At 37.1% G+C, this 19149-nt stretch overlaps 2 protein-coding genes across 2 annotated transcripts in view; one reads left to right on the forward strand and one right to left on the reverse strand.

Moving 5' to 3' along the window:
• The window catches only part of LOC135711071 (UPF0547 protein C16orf87 homolog), a 145690-nt gene that overhangs the window by 120908 nt on the left and 5633 nt on the right, over positions 1 to 19149 (forward strand). The window lies entirely within an intron of this gene.
• Sirt2 (Sirtuin 2) lies at positions 11 to 1956 on the reverse strand. The gene is made up of 4 exons (XM_065233802.1): positions 1367 to 1956; positions 949 to 1305; positions 508 to 887; positions 11 to 435 (listed from the first exon to the last, which is right to left on the reverse strand). The coding sequence occupies exons 1-4, from the start codon at positions 1839 to 1841 to the stop codon at positions 172 to 174; spliced, it is 1476 nt and encodes a 491-aa protein (XP_065089874.1). The 5' UTR covers positions 1842 to 1956; the 3' UTR covers positions 11 to 171.

The raw sequence follows: 19149 nt of genomic DNA on the forward strand, positions 1-19149 counted from the left end.
GGCAAAACTATGAACCGTATTATATTAACATGAATTGGAGTTTGATTGCAAGGTCCGTGTGTATTTTGTTTCCTAGTGGTTAAAATTACTTATCTTCCTTATACTTTTCCCTTTTACAAAAGGTTTTCTCTTGCACTTTACAATATTGGTTAACGATTCGTTTGTACCCGTTCAATCGTTCTTGGCTTCACTCGCCACCTCCGGTTTGCCCGCGCCATGATCCTTCATTTCGTCATGATGTAGATCCACTGGAACCAAGTCTGGTATAGACGCGTCTGTAGCTGGATGAGCTTCGTGTATCATGGCTTCCTCACTGTCGTGAATTTGCTGCGGAGAAGACGTCGTAGCTACGTTCGGTTCCATTATAAGGAAATGCTTGTGTTGAACTGCGTCCAACTTGGCGTGTTCCCGTTTGATCATTTCTCGCAGTTCATCCTAAAAAGGGATTCCTACTGTTAAGAAAAACGCTCCAGATTGCATTTCAAAGCCACCACTATATATATTTACCCCCATTCCTAACTTGTCAGCGAGAAAGAAGCACCCATCATCACAATCACCGGTCCACGCGACGTCCCTTCGGTTACCGGGCAAATCGAAGCACAGTCCTTCACCAAACATCATCGAACGTAAAAATCCAAATCCTCCGTTACCGACCTTGTCCCGGTTTATCAGCAGCCGAACGCAATCATCGTTCACATATTCGACTAACGATGCAAATGGCTGTACTGTCAGGGATGTGCCCATGATGATCAGCAGATCACAGTCGACGAAGTCTTTATGCGGTAGAACGTGGAACCGTTCCGGAAGGCCTTCTCCGAAGAATACAATGTCCGGTTTGATAACCCCGTTGCATGAACAGGTCGGTATCTCGTCCGAAAAAATCTTTTCTGTAAAGATATGGAATACATTTTCAAATCTACTTTTGCTACTCAATGGCAAAAATCTGACCTTTAACAAACTCCAAAGAATACTCTGTTCTGCACTGCAAACAATGATTGGTAAAGAACGTTCCGTGAGCTTCCACTATCTTTTCTTCGTTTATTTCGGCAATGCGCTCCAGTGTGTCAATGTTTTGCGTATAGTGTCGTATCAGAAGCCCTTTCTCCTCCAGCAGTTTTACAAAATAGTGTGATGGCGTCGGTTTAAATGTACCCGGATAGAGTTCCTTGGCCAGCTGGAAGAATGGTTTCGGGTTCTGGTAGAAGTATTCCAACTCAAAGATTGCTTGCGGATATGGAAGGTTGTACTTCAGTAGATTGTTGTACAATCCTGTATCCGGTGACCGGAAGTCTGGTATTCCTGCAGCTGAATTAAAAATGAAGTGATTATCAAATATCCCATCTCCAATCCTAGGCTCTATACTTACAAGTAGAAATTCCGGCCCCCACCATCGTTACGATCTTTTTGAAGCCACCGTTCTTCCAGTGCTTGATGACCCCGTCTATGTCCACCGTATCCAGTACCCTCTTCCTGGGAGCACCATCCTTGTCGTCATAGTTATCAGTAGTGTAGAAACCCAATTTGTCCGAAAGGTATTGCCTAATTCTTTCAATGCTGATGTTGTCCGAATGTAAGCCACCACTGTGGTAATGTTCTTCATCTTCACTATCATCAAACTGGGAGAAATCCGGTTTTGGCTGCACGGATGATGGCTGTCGATCCGCTGAGCTGTGATTACCTTCACCGAATGCCACATCGGGGTTTCCAGCTTTAGTGGTTACACCATTACTACTGCTGCTAGCTTCACCACCGATCGGGAGTTTGTTGTTTAAGTTTTCCCTCATCAATTTTGAACCTTCGGTACCGCCAACGACATCTGGCATCGGATTTTCGGCAGACATAGTGAAGTTGTACGAACCACGAGCAAACGGAAGAAGCTTGGTGGATAGGTGCTTCCCGAAGATACTAAAAAATTTATTATTCAGTTTGAACTACGTTTTCTTCGGTCTTGCTTGGTTGGCGGACATAAACAAGATGGAAAATCAAGCTGAACAATGCATTAGGTCCTAAGTAACATTGATCGATTCTCTTCATCAACTTTCTCTTTCTCAAATAACTTGGGTACAGAACCGTTTCATGTCGTGTTTGTCGTATTAGATGCTAGCTAAAAGCTTCTTTTATCGATCTATGTTCTGAAAATAGCTGGGAACGTCTTAAGATGGCCGTGGGGATACAAAGAGAAAGTTGACGAAAAGAATCTGTCAATGTTACTAAGGCCCTAATGCATTGTTCAGCTTGTAAAATGATACCACTGAAAGCCCTGAAAGCCTGAAAGGTCAGGCGAAAATTTGACATTACATTTTAGCGGATGACACTGCAAACTAAACATTGCATTAGGTCCTAAGTAATATTGATAGATTTTCTTCGTCGACTTTCTCTTTGTATCCCCACGGCCATCTTAAGACATTCCCAGGTATTTTCAGTACACATATCGATAAAAGAAGCTTCCATCTAGCATCTAATACGACAAACACAACGAGAAACGGTTATGTACTCATGTTATTAACGAAAGAGATAGTCGACGAAGAGAATCGATCAATGTTACTTAGGACCTAATGCAATGTTCAGCTTGAATACGAATAAAAAAATATTTCTCGATGAACATTTCAAGAGCAAATTTTCATTACGTCGAATGTAACAAAGGTAAACAAAGTCGAGCTATCAATGTCAATCGATTCTCCTGCTATTACACTATATACTGTCCGAATATAGGATCAAATCCAATTTTTAAATATATTTGCCAGTCAAATTGCTTTTTGACGTAATCACCTTCCGATCAAAATAGTTTTCGATGTTACTTAAGTCACCCAATTTCTATGGAAATGCCGTTTGACTTAAGTAACAGCGCTGAGAAACCCGTGAAAAGTGTACGTTCGTCGTTTCGCTTTCTCATTATTAAAGTGAATAAATCGAACTGTTTGTTGCTAAGATGATTTCGGTAGTCCTAAAATGATGAATGGGCTGCACGTAAGGAGACGTAATTGATAATTCTCCCGAATATCCTGGTAAATACACTTTGACTTAAGTAACAATAGGGGCCACCAAACGACGTATAATAACTTTTGACTCAAAAACCAGTATTTTTTAGCATGAAAGCTAGCGATTTGCATTTGTATGATTAAAACCCTTTTTTTTTTTTTTTTTTTTTTAATCTTTATTTTAGAGATTTTTAGCCTGAGGCTAGTTCATCTCTTGATTAAAACCCTGCTAAATATGTTAAACATTTCTATCACTATGAGATTATATGTGTTTACTTGGAAATAGGAATAACTTTTCGGTCATCAAAACAAAACTTTATTTTTCTCGGGTTGGTGCGAATGTTACTTACGACATAATGAAAATTTGCTCTTGATTTCAAATGGTACTAACTAAAGAGCCTGAATTTATAAAGAGACGACACGTCAAAATTGGAACAACCGATTATCTGTCAAAGTCATAGGAAAAGTCATTCCAATCGAGCAGAAGACCTGTCAAATGGATAAGGTGTCGTCTCTTTATAAATTCAGGCTCTTTAGTACACTCAAAAAATAAATCACATTTCCAATGGAAAATATCCATTACACACTTAATCTAGCTCGGTAAAATCTCCAAAAGCCGATTACCTCGGCATTCTCTTTTGCTGATATCTCTGCAAAATATCTGTTTGTTAGCTGACAGCTCAGCAAAATGTTATTTGTTAGCTGAGTCTCGGCAATTGTTTTACTGAATCTCAGTAAAATAAATTGCAGAATTACTCGGCTGTTGGAATCTCGGCATAAATATTTAAGTGTGTAGAATTTCACATAACTTTCATGTGATTTCATAATTGGGAATCGCACTACAAAATCACGTGAACCTTATGTGTCCAATGAAATTTATGTGATTTATCACATAGAATTCATGTGATCATATGAATGTTATGTGAATTTCAGATAAAAATCATTAATTTTGCTATTGGAAAAATATCATGTGCGTTCCCAATGGAAACTATATGAAAACTTTTTTCGGTGTACTAACTGCTTTGAACGCAATGAGCTGGATTACCGAGGTGAAGCAATCCGTTAAGTTGTGTGAGTAAAACCCCTGTATACGATACAAGCAATTAGTGACGTCACTATCTGCTTCACATCTCTCTGTACCTCATTGGCGTTGACGGCGACTCTGTAGCTCTTTACTCCTATGAGAAAATCCATAAGCAAACGTCAGACTGTGCGTGAAACATGGCGGACTTTGTACTATATAATCCATAACCATTTCAGTTAAAGTTTAGCAGGGATTATAAACAATTTTTAACCATTTTGGGTAAGGTCAATTTATGGTTCGCGTTTATGCGGGTATCCTTTCACTCCACCGAAAATTCCCATAGGAAACTGTCTATATTTGCTGGAAGAGCAAATTTTTCGACGGTGCCGTCAACGCCAATTGCTTTGAACCATTCTCTTCATCGACATTCTTTTATGATAACCACTGCTATGCAAACATGTCTGTCGCGCACGGAACCCCTTTGGATACGGTTGTGTTTGTTCTCTGTTTTGTGCCTGTGTTCGCTTTCATAGTTTTCGGCTGCATTTGCCGGATTAGCACTGGCACTCTGCCTCCCGGACGGTTATACGTGTGTGAGTGGTGGTTTTCTCGCTTTCCGAGAAGTTTTAGAATCGAGAAAGAAAACATGATTCATCATGTTTGCAAAATTGCAAGCATCAGAAGATTTGGCGCTGCGTGGTTTGATTGTTTCTCCCGGACCAGAAATTTGTGGCATCGTGAGTGAAAATTTTAATTTCAGTTTATGCGCTGCAAGGTGTGTGAAAGAACTTGGCACGATCGGTGTTGATGTTGGTACACTTGCAACTATTTTTGCAAAAAAAAAAAAGTAAGGTTTTTTCGAATGAAATTGATATCGAAAGTGTACCAAAAGTGTACCAAAAGTGCTTCTGAACGTGTTTCGCAGTTGGGTGTGGTGAAATTCGCAGTTGTTTTCAGCGAAAATTCCGTATCACAAATTTGCTCACAGGGTTCCCTTTTTTTTGCCGTTCGACGACATCGGGAATGCGCTCCCGGATATATTGATTTGGTGAGTACGTTCCAGTTGAGGATTGTTCTTGTACATTTCTCGATTGCATTTTCGAGGGGACGTGTCTGCTTTTGTGGGCAGTGCGTTTGATGGTCGGTTTGGTAGTATCCTTTTAAATATAATGTCTCATGTCCAAATAACGTCGATTTTCGGTCTATTGATTCAAAACTTTAGTATTATATTTTCAAAACATACAATGATGCATTATGTCATTTCATGGCACATAAAACAAAAAGTGTGTGTATAGGACCCAATAATCTAGGTTATTTGTATTTTGTAAAACATCTTTATTTTTTATTATACTTTTTATTTATTACATATTTTATATATATTATATATTACATGATTATATATAAATTCATAATGTAAATTACAATAAATACTGGGACGGGAGGGAGCATCAGGGCATCATTGAAGTTGTAACTGGGCAATGGAGTGGAGTGCCAACCGGAGTCTACACAGCAAAAAAAAAAGTAATATGCATCAACGTAATTCACATGATGTACAACAAAAAGGATGTAATCAAGAAAAGTAGATGTATAATAACATCCATTTGGATGTCATATTACATCGCTCTTTAAATTACACCGAAACAAAATTACCATTCTCTATTACGTTGCATCTGTGTAATATTCACATATTAATAACTTAATTATTACACAGAATCAGATGCAACCAAGTCATTTCAAAATAGTTGTGTAATATTACACAAAATTTGTGTAATATCATATAACGTTGATGCTATATTAAATCTTGCAACACTGCCAGACTTCGTTCTGGATGATCATCCATGATGATTGATGCGTTTGTTTATTGTCGGGAGTGAAAGTTTTTTTTCGTGAGCGTCGAGCTAAAATCTGCATGTAAGTAAAATTATGCTTAATTTTGTTTTTTAATGGTTCAATCACTCATTCCGGTTGATTGAATACGTCAAAAACGCGAAAGGCCTCCCCCAAATAGCGAATCTCCACTGTATTCCAACAAGAAACAATTTCGTCTTCCTCGCCGTTTTAGCTTCTCTCACATGAATGTCATTTGTATCTTCTATCCTTTCAGTGACTCCACGGCAGGAACAGCTCCATCCGCATTGCTGAGCAGCACTCGTGCAATACGCCCACACACCATACGCGACACCCAATCACAGGTACTAGGTACACCGAAAATTATGTTTATGTAGCGCTGTATCACATGTAAATTTTGAAAATTACAGATGCGTCGTGTGTGCCGTAATAATATCATATCCCTTGACCGACAAGATCCTGCAAAACACAGGTGAGTGCTCGGGTGAGTGCTTTTTGAAAAGAAAAAAAAAATACTAATTGTATGGTATCAGTCGTATTAAACTGTATTAATATTGGCTCACCGGGTATTCCGGGAAAGCCGGAAAACCCAGGAATTTGAAATCACCGGGAGTTCAATGGGAACACCGGGAAATTTGTGCTGCCTCACAACAACAATAAAATTACTCGTATTTACGTTATCGTTATCCAATTTTACACTGAACTTGAATCAAAGAACGGAGGCCTAACATTTTAAAACGGCACATAAACATTTATGAACAAACTTTTGTAGGACCTTTACACGCAACCTGGATCGATTACGCATGCAAGCAATTAACCCTTTCCTTCACATGGTAGCACAGGTGATTCACAACTTTTCGATCCTTCTTTGGTTTGTAAATTCAGCTTTAAATAGTCAGCATTGATTTAAGCTTGATGATGAAGCAGTTGTGTTGCCAAAATCGAGATCCATCTGTATTTAAATTTTCAGTATTTATCATTCTTATCCAAAATTATTAACATGCAAGGTTAGAACATACATTTTGTCATACCTATGCCTACGCGGATCATACCAGGAAAATTTATTTCAAATTTAAGTTATGCCCTTGAGCACTAGTGCCATAACTGGCTCACTTACCCTATAGCAATAGAAGACATTTATGTTAAACCTTCTTTAGGTGTTAGCCCTAATAAAAAATTACCATAAACGAACGATAAACCAAATCATTGAACTATTCCACAAATGGTTTGGATGATACCTTGAACACGTCGTTAAGCAAATTAACCATAACATTTTTATTAGGGAGGGTCAATATGACCCGAAAAGAACTTTCGAAACAGTGTAACTTTTTATGGTGAGCAACTAGAGATCTGATTTTTCTTGAATTCTCCTAATTTCTGAGAACTAACATTTCTCGATTGATTTTAGAATAGGGTAGAGAACTACTTCGGCCTAATCGCCCATTTTGGGCCTATCGAGCAGAAAACTTCAAATAAATCCATGATTTCAGAGTTAAAAAGTCAATTATACATTTGGTACGATACTTTAGTTTATAAGCTACGGAACGAAATCAATGATATCGCGTGATATGAAGGTTTGCATCAATTATTCCCAAAAACAAAGAAGCGCTCCGACCGAATCAATTTTTATCTTCATCCGATAGGCCGAAGGGAATTCATTGGCGTTTCAATGGCGTTTCAATGCGTTAGGCTGAGTTTAGAATCCGTAGGCCGAGTTTGGCGTCAAGAAGCAGTTTTAGACTTTTGACAATACCTCAACGATTGGTTTCTCTTTATCAAATATTACTGTACATACGGAATGGTAAATAAATTTGGAAGCCATCAGTAATAATAACATTCCGTTTGGTGCTAAGTTGCGCTAGAATAAGAAAGATTAAGTGTGGGTTGTTCTTAATAGGCCGGAAATGGGGTATTTAACCCTATGTCCTTCATTTGTCGATTAACTTAAATCGCTTTCTATGGCGATCTGAGCGATGGATTTGCAATATCCGATGGATTTGCAAAACGAACAAAGTTAATCGATTCTTTGACCGACAAATGGAGATAGGACCTATTCTAAAATCAATCTAGATTTCTGCATTGAAATTGTTTCTGAAGGGGTACAGAAAAAAAGTTATGAATATCAAGAGCAAATTTTCATTACGTCGAATGTAACAAAGGTAAACAAAGTCGAGCTATGAGTGTCAATCGATGCTCCTGCTATTACACTAATATACTGTCTGAATATAGGATCACATCCCATTTTTAAAATTATTTACCAGTCAAATTGCTTTTTGACGTAATCACCTTCCGATCAAAATAGTTTTCGATGTTACTTAAGTCACCCGTTTTCTATGGAGATGCCGTTTGCCTTAAGTAACAGCACAGAGAAACCAGTGAAAAGTGTACGTTCGTCGTTTCGATTTCTCAGTATTAAAGTGAATAAATCGAACTGTTTGTTGCTAAGATGATTTCGGTGGTCCTAAAATGATGAATGGGCTGCACGTAAGGAGACGTAATTGATAATTCTCCCGAATATCCTGGTAAATACACTTTGACTTAAGTAACAATAGGGGCCACCAAACGACGTATAATATCTTTTGACTCAAAAACCAGTATTTTTTAGCATGAAAGCTAGCGATTTGCATTTGTATGATTAAAACCCGGCTTAATATGTTAAACATTGCTATCACTATGAGATTATATGTGTTTAATTGGAAATAGGAATAACTTTTCGGTCATCAAAACAAAACTTTATTTTTCTCGGATCGGTGCGAATGTTACTTACGACATAATGAAAATTTGCTCTTGATATGGTGTTACGAGTCATATTGACCCGGATTTCAAACTATTAGGACAAGTGTTTTGTATTAAAACCTAAATGTTTATATGGTCAAATTGTTTGTGAGAGTCTAAATTTTGAGTTTCTGGTATGTAAAACCGGTTTTTACGTGATTGGCCACTAATAATCGATGCCAAATGAAGTCAGGTTCGGCCACAATACCGGTATGTTGATCATTCTTCAAGTTGCATTTCTAAACTTGTTTTTCTCGTGATCTCGACCACCTAGAAATTTCAAGTCTTCAGTAAAGTTATTCAGAAGGCCAAGGCCATCCGGCACATTTGTTTGGAATTTTGTCACTACGTGGCGCTAGTGTGCATGTAAAAAAGATCATTTTTTGAACTTGTTTTATCACCTAGAAAGTTCGAGTCTTGGGCCTTCACAAGATGGTCGCTATGGTTCGGAATTCTGGCACTACGTGGCACTAGTGTATCATTTTTGAACTTGTTTTATCTTGTGGTCCCGACCACCTAGAAAGTTCAAGTCTTCAGCAAAGCTGTTCAGAAAGCCAAGGGCGTTTGCAACATGGACTGTTTTGTTCGGAATTCTGGATGCTATTTTTGATCGTGTGATCTCAATTTTCAACCAAATTCAATGCAACTAGTTTCAAAAAATTCAAAGAAAAATCAGATGGTATGGGCATAGAGGTAACTCTAAGACTAGAAGATCCCGAAATAACGTGCTCAACTTTTTGGCTCAGCTTTGGTACTCTCTTCGGTCCCAAGCTAATCGATTCACCCCTCGAAACATAGGTAAAACCAATAACCCCTCATTATATCTGTCAAACTTTCATAGCGAATCAAAACATTGCGTAGTACTAGAATTTCGACTAGAAAGGGATACGTTAATCGTTTGCTTGGGACCAATAGGCTAGTCAAGTAGTGAGCCAATTTAAAATCGTTAGTTTCGTATTGATTATTGGTATAGGGTCATGCTTTAATTATGTCACGTGAAATTTAGTAAAAATTAACCCCGACCGCTCTCCCCCCTCTCCTCTTCATCAAGTTTTTCCTATACCTAATGTATTGCTTGTCACACATTTCTTCACCCCGCTCCCATTTAGAACGTGACATAATTTGTGAATCACTCCTATCAAACATGCTTGTATCTGATTGTTTTTTTATACAGTAAAAATCCAACATTGCTACATTTGCACCAACCAATTCTTGCACTATTATCATAGAGGTAACTCTAAGACTAGTAGGTCCCGAAGAAATGTGCTCAACTTTTTGGCTCAGCTCTGGTACTATCTTCGGTCCCAAGCTAATCGATTCACCCCTCGAAACATAGGAAAATCGAATAACCCCTCATTTTATCTGTCAAACTTTCATAGCGAATCAAAACAAACATTGTGTAGTACTAGAATTTCGACTAGAATGGGGTACGTTAATCGATTTGCTTGGGACCAATAGGCTAGTCAAGTAGTGAGCCAATTTAAAATCGTTAGTTTCGTATTGATTGTTGCTATTATTCACTCGCATGACCCTTTGTCCTTTCGTTGTCAGTGCACAAACTAATATCTTTTGAATTAGTTTTTTTTTTGCAATATTTACACAGGATATCCATAAGATGCAGTCAACTAATAACTTCCCTTCAATTGTGTTCCTTGGTAATACCAACAATCAATACGAAACTAATGATTTTAAATTGGCTCACCACTTTAGTAGCCTATTGGTCCCAAGCAAACGATTAACGTACCCTATTCTAGTCGAAATTCTAGTACTACGCAATGTTTGTTTTGATTCGCTATGAAAGTTTGACAGATAAAATGAGGGGTTATTGGTTTTTCCTATGTTTCGAGGGGTGAATCATTTAGCTTGGGACCGAAGAGAGTACCAGAGCTGTGCCAAAAACTTGAGCACGTTATTTCGGGACCTTCTAGTCTTAGAGTTACCTCTATGGTAATACAGGTTGTCCGATCTGGTTAGTCAGTTGGTGTGGGGAGCGCGGGGAAGCAGCATGCTTGGGGCGGGAAAATGACAGCTGGCTAGCTTCACGGTCAAAAAGAGTTGCTCACAAAAGCAACTTATCGATAAAAACGTTACTTTTTGCTTACAATAGGCTCTTTTTTTAATAACAATATACTAAAAATATAGTAAACGTTTGCTAAATGTTAGGTATTCGATAATTATCGATAATTTAAGCACAGACAAACAGACATAACACTCGCAAGTTGTTCATCGAAAAGCATTTAAGGGTAAATTTAAAAGTATCTCAGTTGGTAGTACCGCCACCTGTGGCGCGTATAGTCAATTCCCTTGCGTTTGGCGTTCACATACTACCACCATCTGTTCTGCGTAAGAGATGAACTAGCCTATGGCTAAAAATCTCTATAATAAAGTAAAAAAAAAAAAAATCTGTTCTGCGTACTACCCACCATAGTGTACTCAACAGATGGCGGCAATGTTTTAGCGACGATGTTTTACAGCGAGAAATATTCAATGTGTTATGTCTGTTTGTCTGTGATTTAAGTATGTGCAAATTTTAAAATTATTAGAGATGTGCATTTTAGCGTGAAAGTAACTCGCCAGCTGTCGTAGTCTGGGGTGGGAAGTGCTGTCAAATCAGCCTACTGATCATTCTTATATGAAATTGGTTCCAAACGTAAACAAACCCTGTAGGTTTCTTATGGCTTGTTTACGTTTGGAATCAGTTATGCGAGGTAGGGGACGATTGTTCGTATTTGACAGCCACCTCCCTCCCTTGGTCGTAGTGCATTCCAATATGGCAGAATGCATAATCTGACAGATTGGAGTACCTCCCTTATACTTACCTTGGTTAAAGTGTTAATATAGCATATTGTGGACATTGACGGAAAGTGCGGAAACGCTAATAAAAGTGCGCATTTACGTCAAATTGTTTTGTTGTCTTCGGCCCACTTTTTCCTTGGATCATAACGAAAACAGGTTGGCCAGTGAACCGGGAAAACTGAGAAATAACCGGGAATTTGAAAAGTAACCGGGAAAAATCCGGGAATTCGATGAGAGAACAGGGAACAATCACAAAAACTTTAACATGCGCTTATTTAAAGTGTATAGATTATTTTTTTTGTAAAAGTTTCTCACTGACGATAGACTTTCACTATGTTTGCACAAACTATTTATAAAGTTTATGAAAATTAAACTAAAGTAGTAATCAATGATTTCTGGATCATGAAGATTTCACCTCTATTACCTTTTGTATTACTTTTCTCCCAATTATTGGGACACATTTTTTTTTTAATTTTCCGTAATTTTTATCTCAATCTTCTAATACCCCGTTCACATTACAGCGTATATCACGTGATATACGCTGTCTTGCAATGAGCACTCATACATCTAGTTTTCACTGGAAATCCTATGTATGAGTGCTCATTGCAAGACAGCCAATATTACGTGATATAGGTTGTAATGTGAACGGGGTATAAGATATGAATGAATATGTAATGTTGGACGTCCCTGATACCACTAACTTGCATACAATTTAATATCTAACAGAAATTGGCTCATAATTTGTGTTGACTCCCCGCATAAACGCGAACCATAAATTGACCTTACCTAAAATGGTTAAAAATTGTTTATAATCCCTGCTAAACTTTAACTGAAATGGTTATGGAACTTTACATGAACGTTTAATGATAAAGTTTCAACCTTATGTATTATGGTTTTTTGGAACTGGACCTTAAACGCTGTCCAGACTGGAGAGTTATAACATGTTATAACGGTTGTCAAATAATTGCAACACAGAAACCACCATCAAGATAGCGCTATAACATGTTATAACTCTGTAGTCTGAACGTACTATTACAAATAATGGGTTGTTAAGAACCATTACCGTTCCAAATTCTTGTTTTCTCCATACATTTTCGGAAAGAGAACTATATTAGGACCTTTTAACTTATGGTTTGAGAACTTTAATGGTAATGGTTATGGTAGTCAGTAAGGTCCACGAATGGTTTTCTAACATCGATCAACTTTATGTGGAATACATCGCGAATTGGTTGCCTGTAATTTACAGATTACCAATTCACGATATATTCCACGTAAAGTTGAGCGATAATACAAAACCATTAATGGACCTTACTGACTACCATAACTACCATAAACATTACCATTAATGTTCTCAAATCATAAGTAAAAACGTTCTTATATAGTTCTCTTTCTGAAAATGTATGGAGAAAACAAGAATTTGGAATGGTAATGGTTCTTAACAACCCATTATTTGTAAGGTCCAGTTCCAAAAAACCATAATACATAATGTTGAAACTTTATCATTAAACGTTCATGTAAAGTTCCATAACCATTTCAGTTAAAGTTTAGCAGGGATTATAAACAATTTTTAACCATTTTAGGTAAGGTCAATTTATGGTTCGCGTTTATGCGGGTCACCAAAAGTTTTTAAATTTTTAGTAACGTAATTTTTCTACATCAATGGAAATATGTCAATAGGCTAATGCAAATTCCATAACAAAAAAATGCCCAATTTAGAATTGAAATTTCCTCTGCGATTTTTCATAAAATTACAAAAACATTTTTTTATTATTAATATATTTTTTTTTAATTATTTAATTAAATAATTACTTTTTTTTTCATCCATTGTTATTTATTTTGTGCCCCCCCCCTCGACCTATTTGAGTGATGTCGGACATAAAATGAAATTAATATTTGCATCAGCCATCTGTTCCATATTAATCGATTTCAAAGCAAAAATTGAATATTTTCGAATCTTTCGGGTAAAGTAAATAACTGAAACTTTGAATAACTTGCTTTGCCCCTTTAAAAAATATGTAAACTAATTTTCGCGAAATAACATAAGTTAATGCTTATTTGTCCATATTAAAACTTTGGTAAGACTTTCCATTATTTTTCCGAGATCTAAAAATGTGTTGCTATCACTGAAACATGATTTTTTTTTAATTTCAAATTGAAATTGAAAATTTTTAAAACAATTTTGACAATTTGAAAAGTCCGTGAACTTCACAGCAAAAAAAAAAATGTAAAATCGATCAACGTCATTCAAGCTGATGTATGAAATTATGATGTAATAGCAAAAAGCAGATACAATATTACATCAATAGATGTAATTTTGTTCGCAAAATCGATGTACATCGTACAACGTAATATAAGACAACCGGCGGAATGACCTCTGTGCAGCTGTTTGGATGTAATATTCAACAACTTTTTTTTTCTGTGTTGTTTTCTTCTTTGTAAAGTCCGCGAACATTTTCATTCAAATGTTTAATGAAAAATAATTAAGGAACTGATAAGCATTGTACTAATGATCAGAAGGACACGGGGTGTATGAGAATGTTTGCGAAAAAAATCCACGGCACTCGGTGTGATAACCGTGGTGTAGCGGTTATCACACCTACGTACCGAGTAGGAGATCGTGGGTTAGAGTCCCACCGAAAGCCTATTCGCAAACGTTCTCATACACCCGTGTCCTTCTGATCATATGTACATTGCTTCTCAGTATCCTTAATTATTATGACTTATCCTTAATTTAATTATGACTTCTACGTGACAGCAGGAATGTTGATTGTTCATGGTGACGGAAGGATAGTGGGTTTCTACCACCCGGTGGACCGCGTTTCAGCCTGACGGAGAACTATACGGAGTCATAATTTTTTGGCCAACTCTGCGCAGTACTCCACGCATTTCCAGAGGAAGCCACAACCTGTAAATTGAAATAATTTTTACAAATTTTAGTTGATTTATTGACGATTTCGCATTTATCTTTGCAGAACATCCGCGACGAGATTTTTTGCCTTCAACCAGACGGTTAACTAGGCAGAGACGGCATGCTTTCTGGGAACCCTCAATGCCGACCAATACTATCAGTGCTTCACGCAGTGCCGGAGGAAGTCCATTCAGCTAGCAGTACCTTCAACGTGACCCGAATTCAGTAGGAATGCTGATTGTCCATGGTCCATGGCTCCTACCACCCGGTTGTCCGCCCATCAACACGGCGGAGACTAGTCGTTATGCTTTCTGGAAGTCTTTCATGCCGACCAACACTGCGCAGTACTCCACGCAGTTCCAGATGAAGCCGTAATCTGTAAGTTCTAATATGTTTTTCTTTATATTTTAGTTCTCAAGTAACATTTGAAAACTGCGTAAACAAACTTTGGTGGGCCCTTTACTTGTCACCCGAAGTACGCTCATACAAACCAAAAACACTGTGGGGCAAATTCTCCCCTTCCTAATGATACTGTCGGTTTGCGTGGGCGTACTTCGGGTGGCGAGTAAAGTTTCCACAAAAGTTTGTTTACAAATGATTATGTGCTGTTTTCAAATGTTAGGTCTCAGTTGATTTATTGCCGATTTCGCTTTTATCTTTTCAGAACATCCGCGACGAGTTGTCTTGTCTTCTTCAACCAGACGGTGAGCTGGGTGAACTAGGCATAGACGCCATGCTTTCTGGGAGCCCTCCATGCTGACTAACACTGTCAGTGCTCTACGCAGTGCCGAAGGAAGTCTATTCAGATGGCTGTACCAAATAATTGTTAATTGTCCATGGTCCATGGCTCCTACCACCCGGTGGTCTACCCTTCAACCCGGCGGACAACTCGACGTAGAAATCCGTCCTCTGCTGCCGTGTTTGGTGCGAATGAATTTACTGCCGCCGCTAAAGGACAGAATATATTGAATACAATTTTAATTAGGTATTTGTTCTTTTTTTCTTCGAAAACAAACATCTTTTTGGAACGCCGTTGAATCCTACTCAGTTGCTCATTAAATTGCATTGCTATCTCTTTTCTTACGCATATTTTACTCTGCTGTACTAACTGCGATTATTTGTAGCTCTGAGTAACTGCAGTTTTTACAACTGATTAAATTGTATGTGAGAAAAAAGATAACAAAGCAATTTAATCAGCCATGTATACCTATACATCGTTTCTTCTTTACATCGCATCACTATTACATCGCATCACTATTACATCGCTTCGTTTACATCGCATCTGTGTACATCACATTTATTACATCAGAAAAATTACATCGGTTTTGTGTGTCACATCATTTGATTCTGTGTACATCGTACAATGTGATATTACACAACCGATGGATTTACCTGGTTGCAGCAGTTTGGATGTAATATTCAACAACTTTTGTTTCTGTGTAGGAGGGAATGTGTACTGTCATTTTAGATAGTTACATTTCACTCCAACAGTTGCAATGAATTTGACGCGCTCTTCTTAAACAAATCATCCCGTGGAAAGCTTAACATGTATTGCGAATTTCGTTATTCATTTTGTTGGATCATATTGTTGGAAGGAGATTCTCTTATTCCCGCGGGTTTCGCATAAGTGCCTCTGCTTACGGGCCCGTCCAACCCTTTTTGGCCCTTCATACAGCAGTATGTTGAATTCAGAATGATGATGGAATTTGATCTTGCTGTTGAGTGGAGCCGCATGCAGGGCAAGACCCAAGCTAGGATGGTGGCTACTTACATACATACATACATACCACTGCTATGCAAACATGTTTTTCGCTATTTTTACCTCATAGTTTGTTAAAAGAGGTTCTTATCTAGCGTCCAAAACGTTAAATACAACAGGGAAAGGTTATGCAGCTGAGTTATTAACGAAAGAGAAAGTCGACAAAGAGAATGGATCAATGTAGATAGGACCTTTCGAAATGTTTATCTAGGTTTTATCTATGAAATGCATGACACAAATTTAGACAGAAAAATAACAAAAATTGACCTTCAGATAGACCTTGAGCTACACTGTAACTGGAAAGTACCCATTAATGGGTACAATTGGGTTCTTTAATTTTGAAAAATGTATCGTTTTTTATACATCATCTGAAAGAGCTTCGTTTTCGGAGCACAGCGATATTTTTTTTGGAACCCACACCTTTTCATCTCGATTTTTAAATCAAGATTTAAAGCAAAATAATAACTTCACTGTTTGACACTAAACTAACAAACTGACAGCTCGCTCCCATACAAAGTGACACCGAGGGGCGCTAATAAGGTGATTTTTGCAAATGTAATCGTACTTATTTAAAATAGTTCCAGTGTACCAAAATTGATGAAATTTTGGGTTTGGGTTCCATTTTTAATGCAGATTACGAATATGCATTTACTTCAATACCCTTAAAGAACCCAATTTCTCAATTTAGGACCATTTTGAAGGTAAAGTAGGTTAACTCATTTAATGGGTAAAAAAAACTTATTAATACTCAAAAATGAGTACTTGTTACCCATTAGTGGGTAAACGTTACTCATCAATGGGTATTTTTACCCATGTTATGGGTTAACCTACTTTACTTCAAAATGGGTGAAATTGTACTCATCAATGGGTACTATAATGTTAGAGTGTACAGTCTTCTAACGTAAATACGACCCTGGGTCTTATAAATGAATATTTCAGGCATAATACTTGATAACGGCACAAAAGCATTTGTAAACAAACATCCTAAGGCTTTTTACACGCGAACCAAAGTACGCCAACGCAAACCAATACCACTTCCGGAAAGGTGACAGTTGCCCCTATCCGATGATGTTGTTGGTTTGCGTGGGCGTGCTTTGGTTTGCGTGTAAAGGGCCTTAGAAAGTTTGTTTACAAATGCTTTTATGCCGTTATCAAATGTTATGCCTGAATTTAAAATATAAACACAGACAAACAGACATAACTCTTAGAAGAAAATTCTTCAAAAAATATCGTCAAGCGTATTTTGCATTTTTTTGGTGCTACCATCTATCATCCACATTCCCAAGCATTGATGTGCAACTAGAGCATCCCTCGTTCATGCCATTTTTTCACCAGTTGCTTTTCCCTCGTTCTGTCAACGCGTCAGCTGTTTTGAATAAAAACAAAACAGATGGAAGTCAGTGATGTCGGTTCTACTAAATTTTCCGTAGATCTATAGAATTGATTGAATTCTGCAGAAATATGGATCTGTAGGAAAAATTCACAGATGTCAAGACTTTTTTTAAGGATTTGTTTTATTTGTTTATTGTGTTTTTTCTTTTACTGGAAACAAGTTTTTAAACATTACCTCTTTTGCATCACTTATTAGTGCCCTTTCTACCACCGCTCATCACTTTAATGTGTGTACAGCAAAAATATATATGTAATATGTATCAATCAATGAAATTCATGGTGAAGTATTGAACATCAATAACTGGTAAAAGGGGTGAAAGTTGATAGAATATTACAGTCATCAACATGATTTGTTCTCGAATTCTGTGTTAATCGTACAGCGTAATATTAGGAACGGAATGACTAATGTGCAGCACTTTCGATGTAATATTCAACTATTTTTTTCTATATTCGTCAAATGTGGTATGTGTCTCCAGTGGGATGCCTTGACCACTTATCATTGTCAAGAGCTGACATCTACTATCTAGAAGTGAAAAAGAACTGGCATCACTGATAAGTTCGAAATTTGGTGGCTTGCTCAATGCTTCAGTGGCGCCACCATGGCAAATGTAAGCACATTCCCAACTAAAACATTATTTGCGATGAATGTGATTGTGAGTGTTATGTCTGTTTGTCTGTGATATGAATGTATTAAAAAATATGAAAAATCAATTTTTTTTTATTTCGACAACGGTCTAATCGAGATTTTTCGTGTTACTTTTCAAATAGACCAATGTTACATATCCACCATTTTGAGAAAATCGAAGTTGAAGTTCGACAGATTATTATTTTAACTGTTTAGAAACAATACATTTTGTAATACTATTTTCAATGTAGTCAGTGAATAATAACGTTGAAAATTCAGTAAAACTGTAAAATCTCAATTTTGATTTGAATTTCATGCTACACACAAAAACAAATATTTTAAAAGTAATAATATTTGACGTAAAATCAATAAGAATTTCATTTTGTTTTGGCTGCAAAAAGAAATCATTATTGTTTTAACAATCCAGTATTTTTGTTTCTAAAAACCCATGGATTGTTAAATCAAAAAGAAAATCTTTTCGAATTTACAAGAGCTTTCATGGTTTTGGCGTAAGCTGTCAAATTTGGCAGCTGGGTCAACAACAAAAATATGTTTGTTTTTAAAAGAGATTTCTTGTTGATTCAATCATATTTATTTTATAAAGCCTGACAATTCACGCAGTAGAAATAAAAATTTGTTTATTGATGCAAAAATAATATGGCAATTTTTTTATGTTTCGTTTTCTTTTTGAAACAAAATTGCAGAAATTGCAATTGAATTTCTGAGGCATAAAATAAAAGCCCCCAGTTCATGAGTTGATGGGTCGATATGTAGGGTCCAGATGTGGGAGCTGCCTTCCTGGCGTCGGGAGCATTGGTACTCAGTACGAAAAACATGATCGACGAAAAAAAAACAGAAAAATTGATTATATTTATCAACTGCAGCTCGAATTGCAGCATACTTACTTACCTCAAGTCTCAAGATTTTCGAAAATCTTGCACTTATTTCCCGAAATTCACAATTAAAAACAATACTTACGTGGAACGCGGAAGTATTGTTATTGTTTACATTTTTGTCCGGGTGAAAACGAGGGAATCGTTGGTA

Source organism: Ochlerotatus camptorhynchus, unplaced genomic scaffold (assembly GCF_037179485.1).
Source record: "Ochlerotatus camptorhynchus isolate MF236.1 unplaced genomic scaffold, CSIRO-AGI_Acam_v1.1 ptg000417l, whole genome shotgun sequence".
NCBI lineage: Eukaryota > Metazoa > Arthropoda > Insecta > Diptera > Culicidae > Ochlerotatus > Ochlerotatus camptorhynchus.

Excerpts from the sequence above, each read along its gene's own strand:
- Sirt2 (XM_065233802.1), bottom strand. The coding sequence starts at position 1,841 with ATGTCTGCCGAAAATCCGATGCCAGATGTCGTTGGCGGTACCGAAGGT. Across the intron at positions 1,306-1,366 it reads GGGGGCCGGAATTTCTACTT|CTGCAGGAATACCAGACTTC; the intron begins GTAAGTATAGAG and ends TTTTTAATTCAG. Across the intron at positions 888-948 it reads TTCTTTGGAGTTTGTTAAAG|AAAAGATTTTTTCGGACGAG; the intron begins GTCAGATTTTTG and ends ATATCTTTACAG.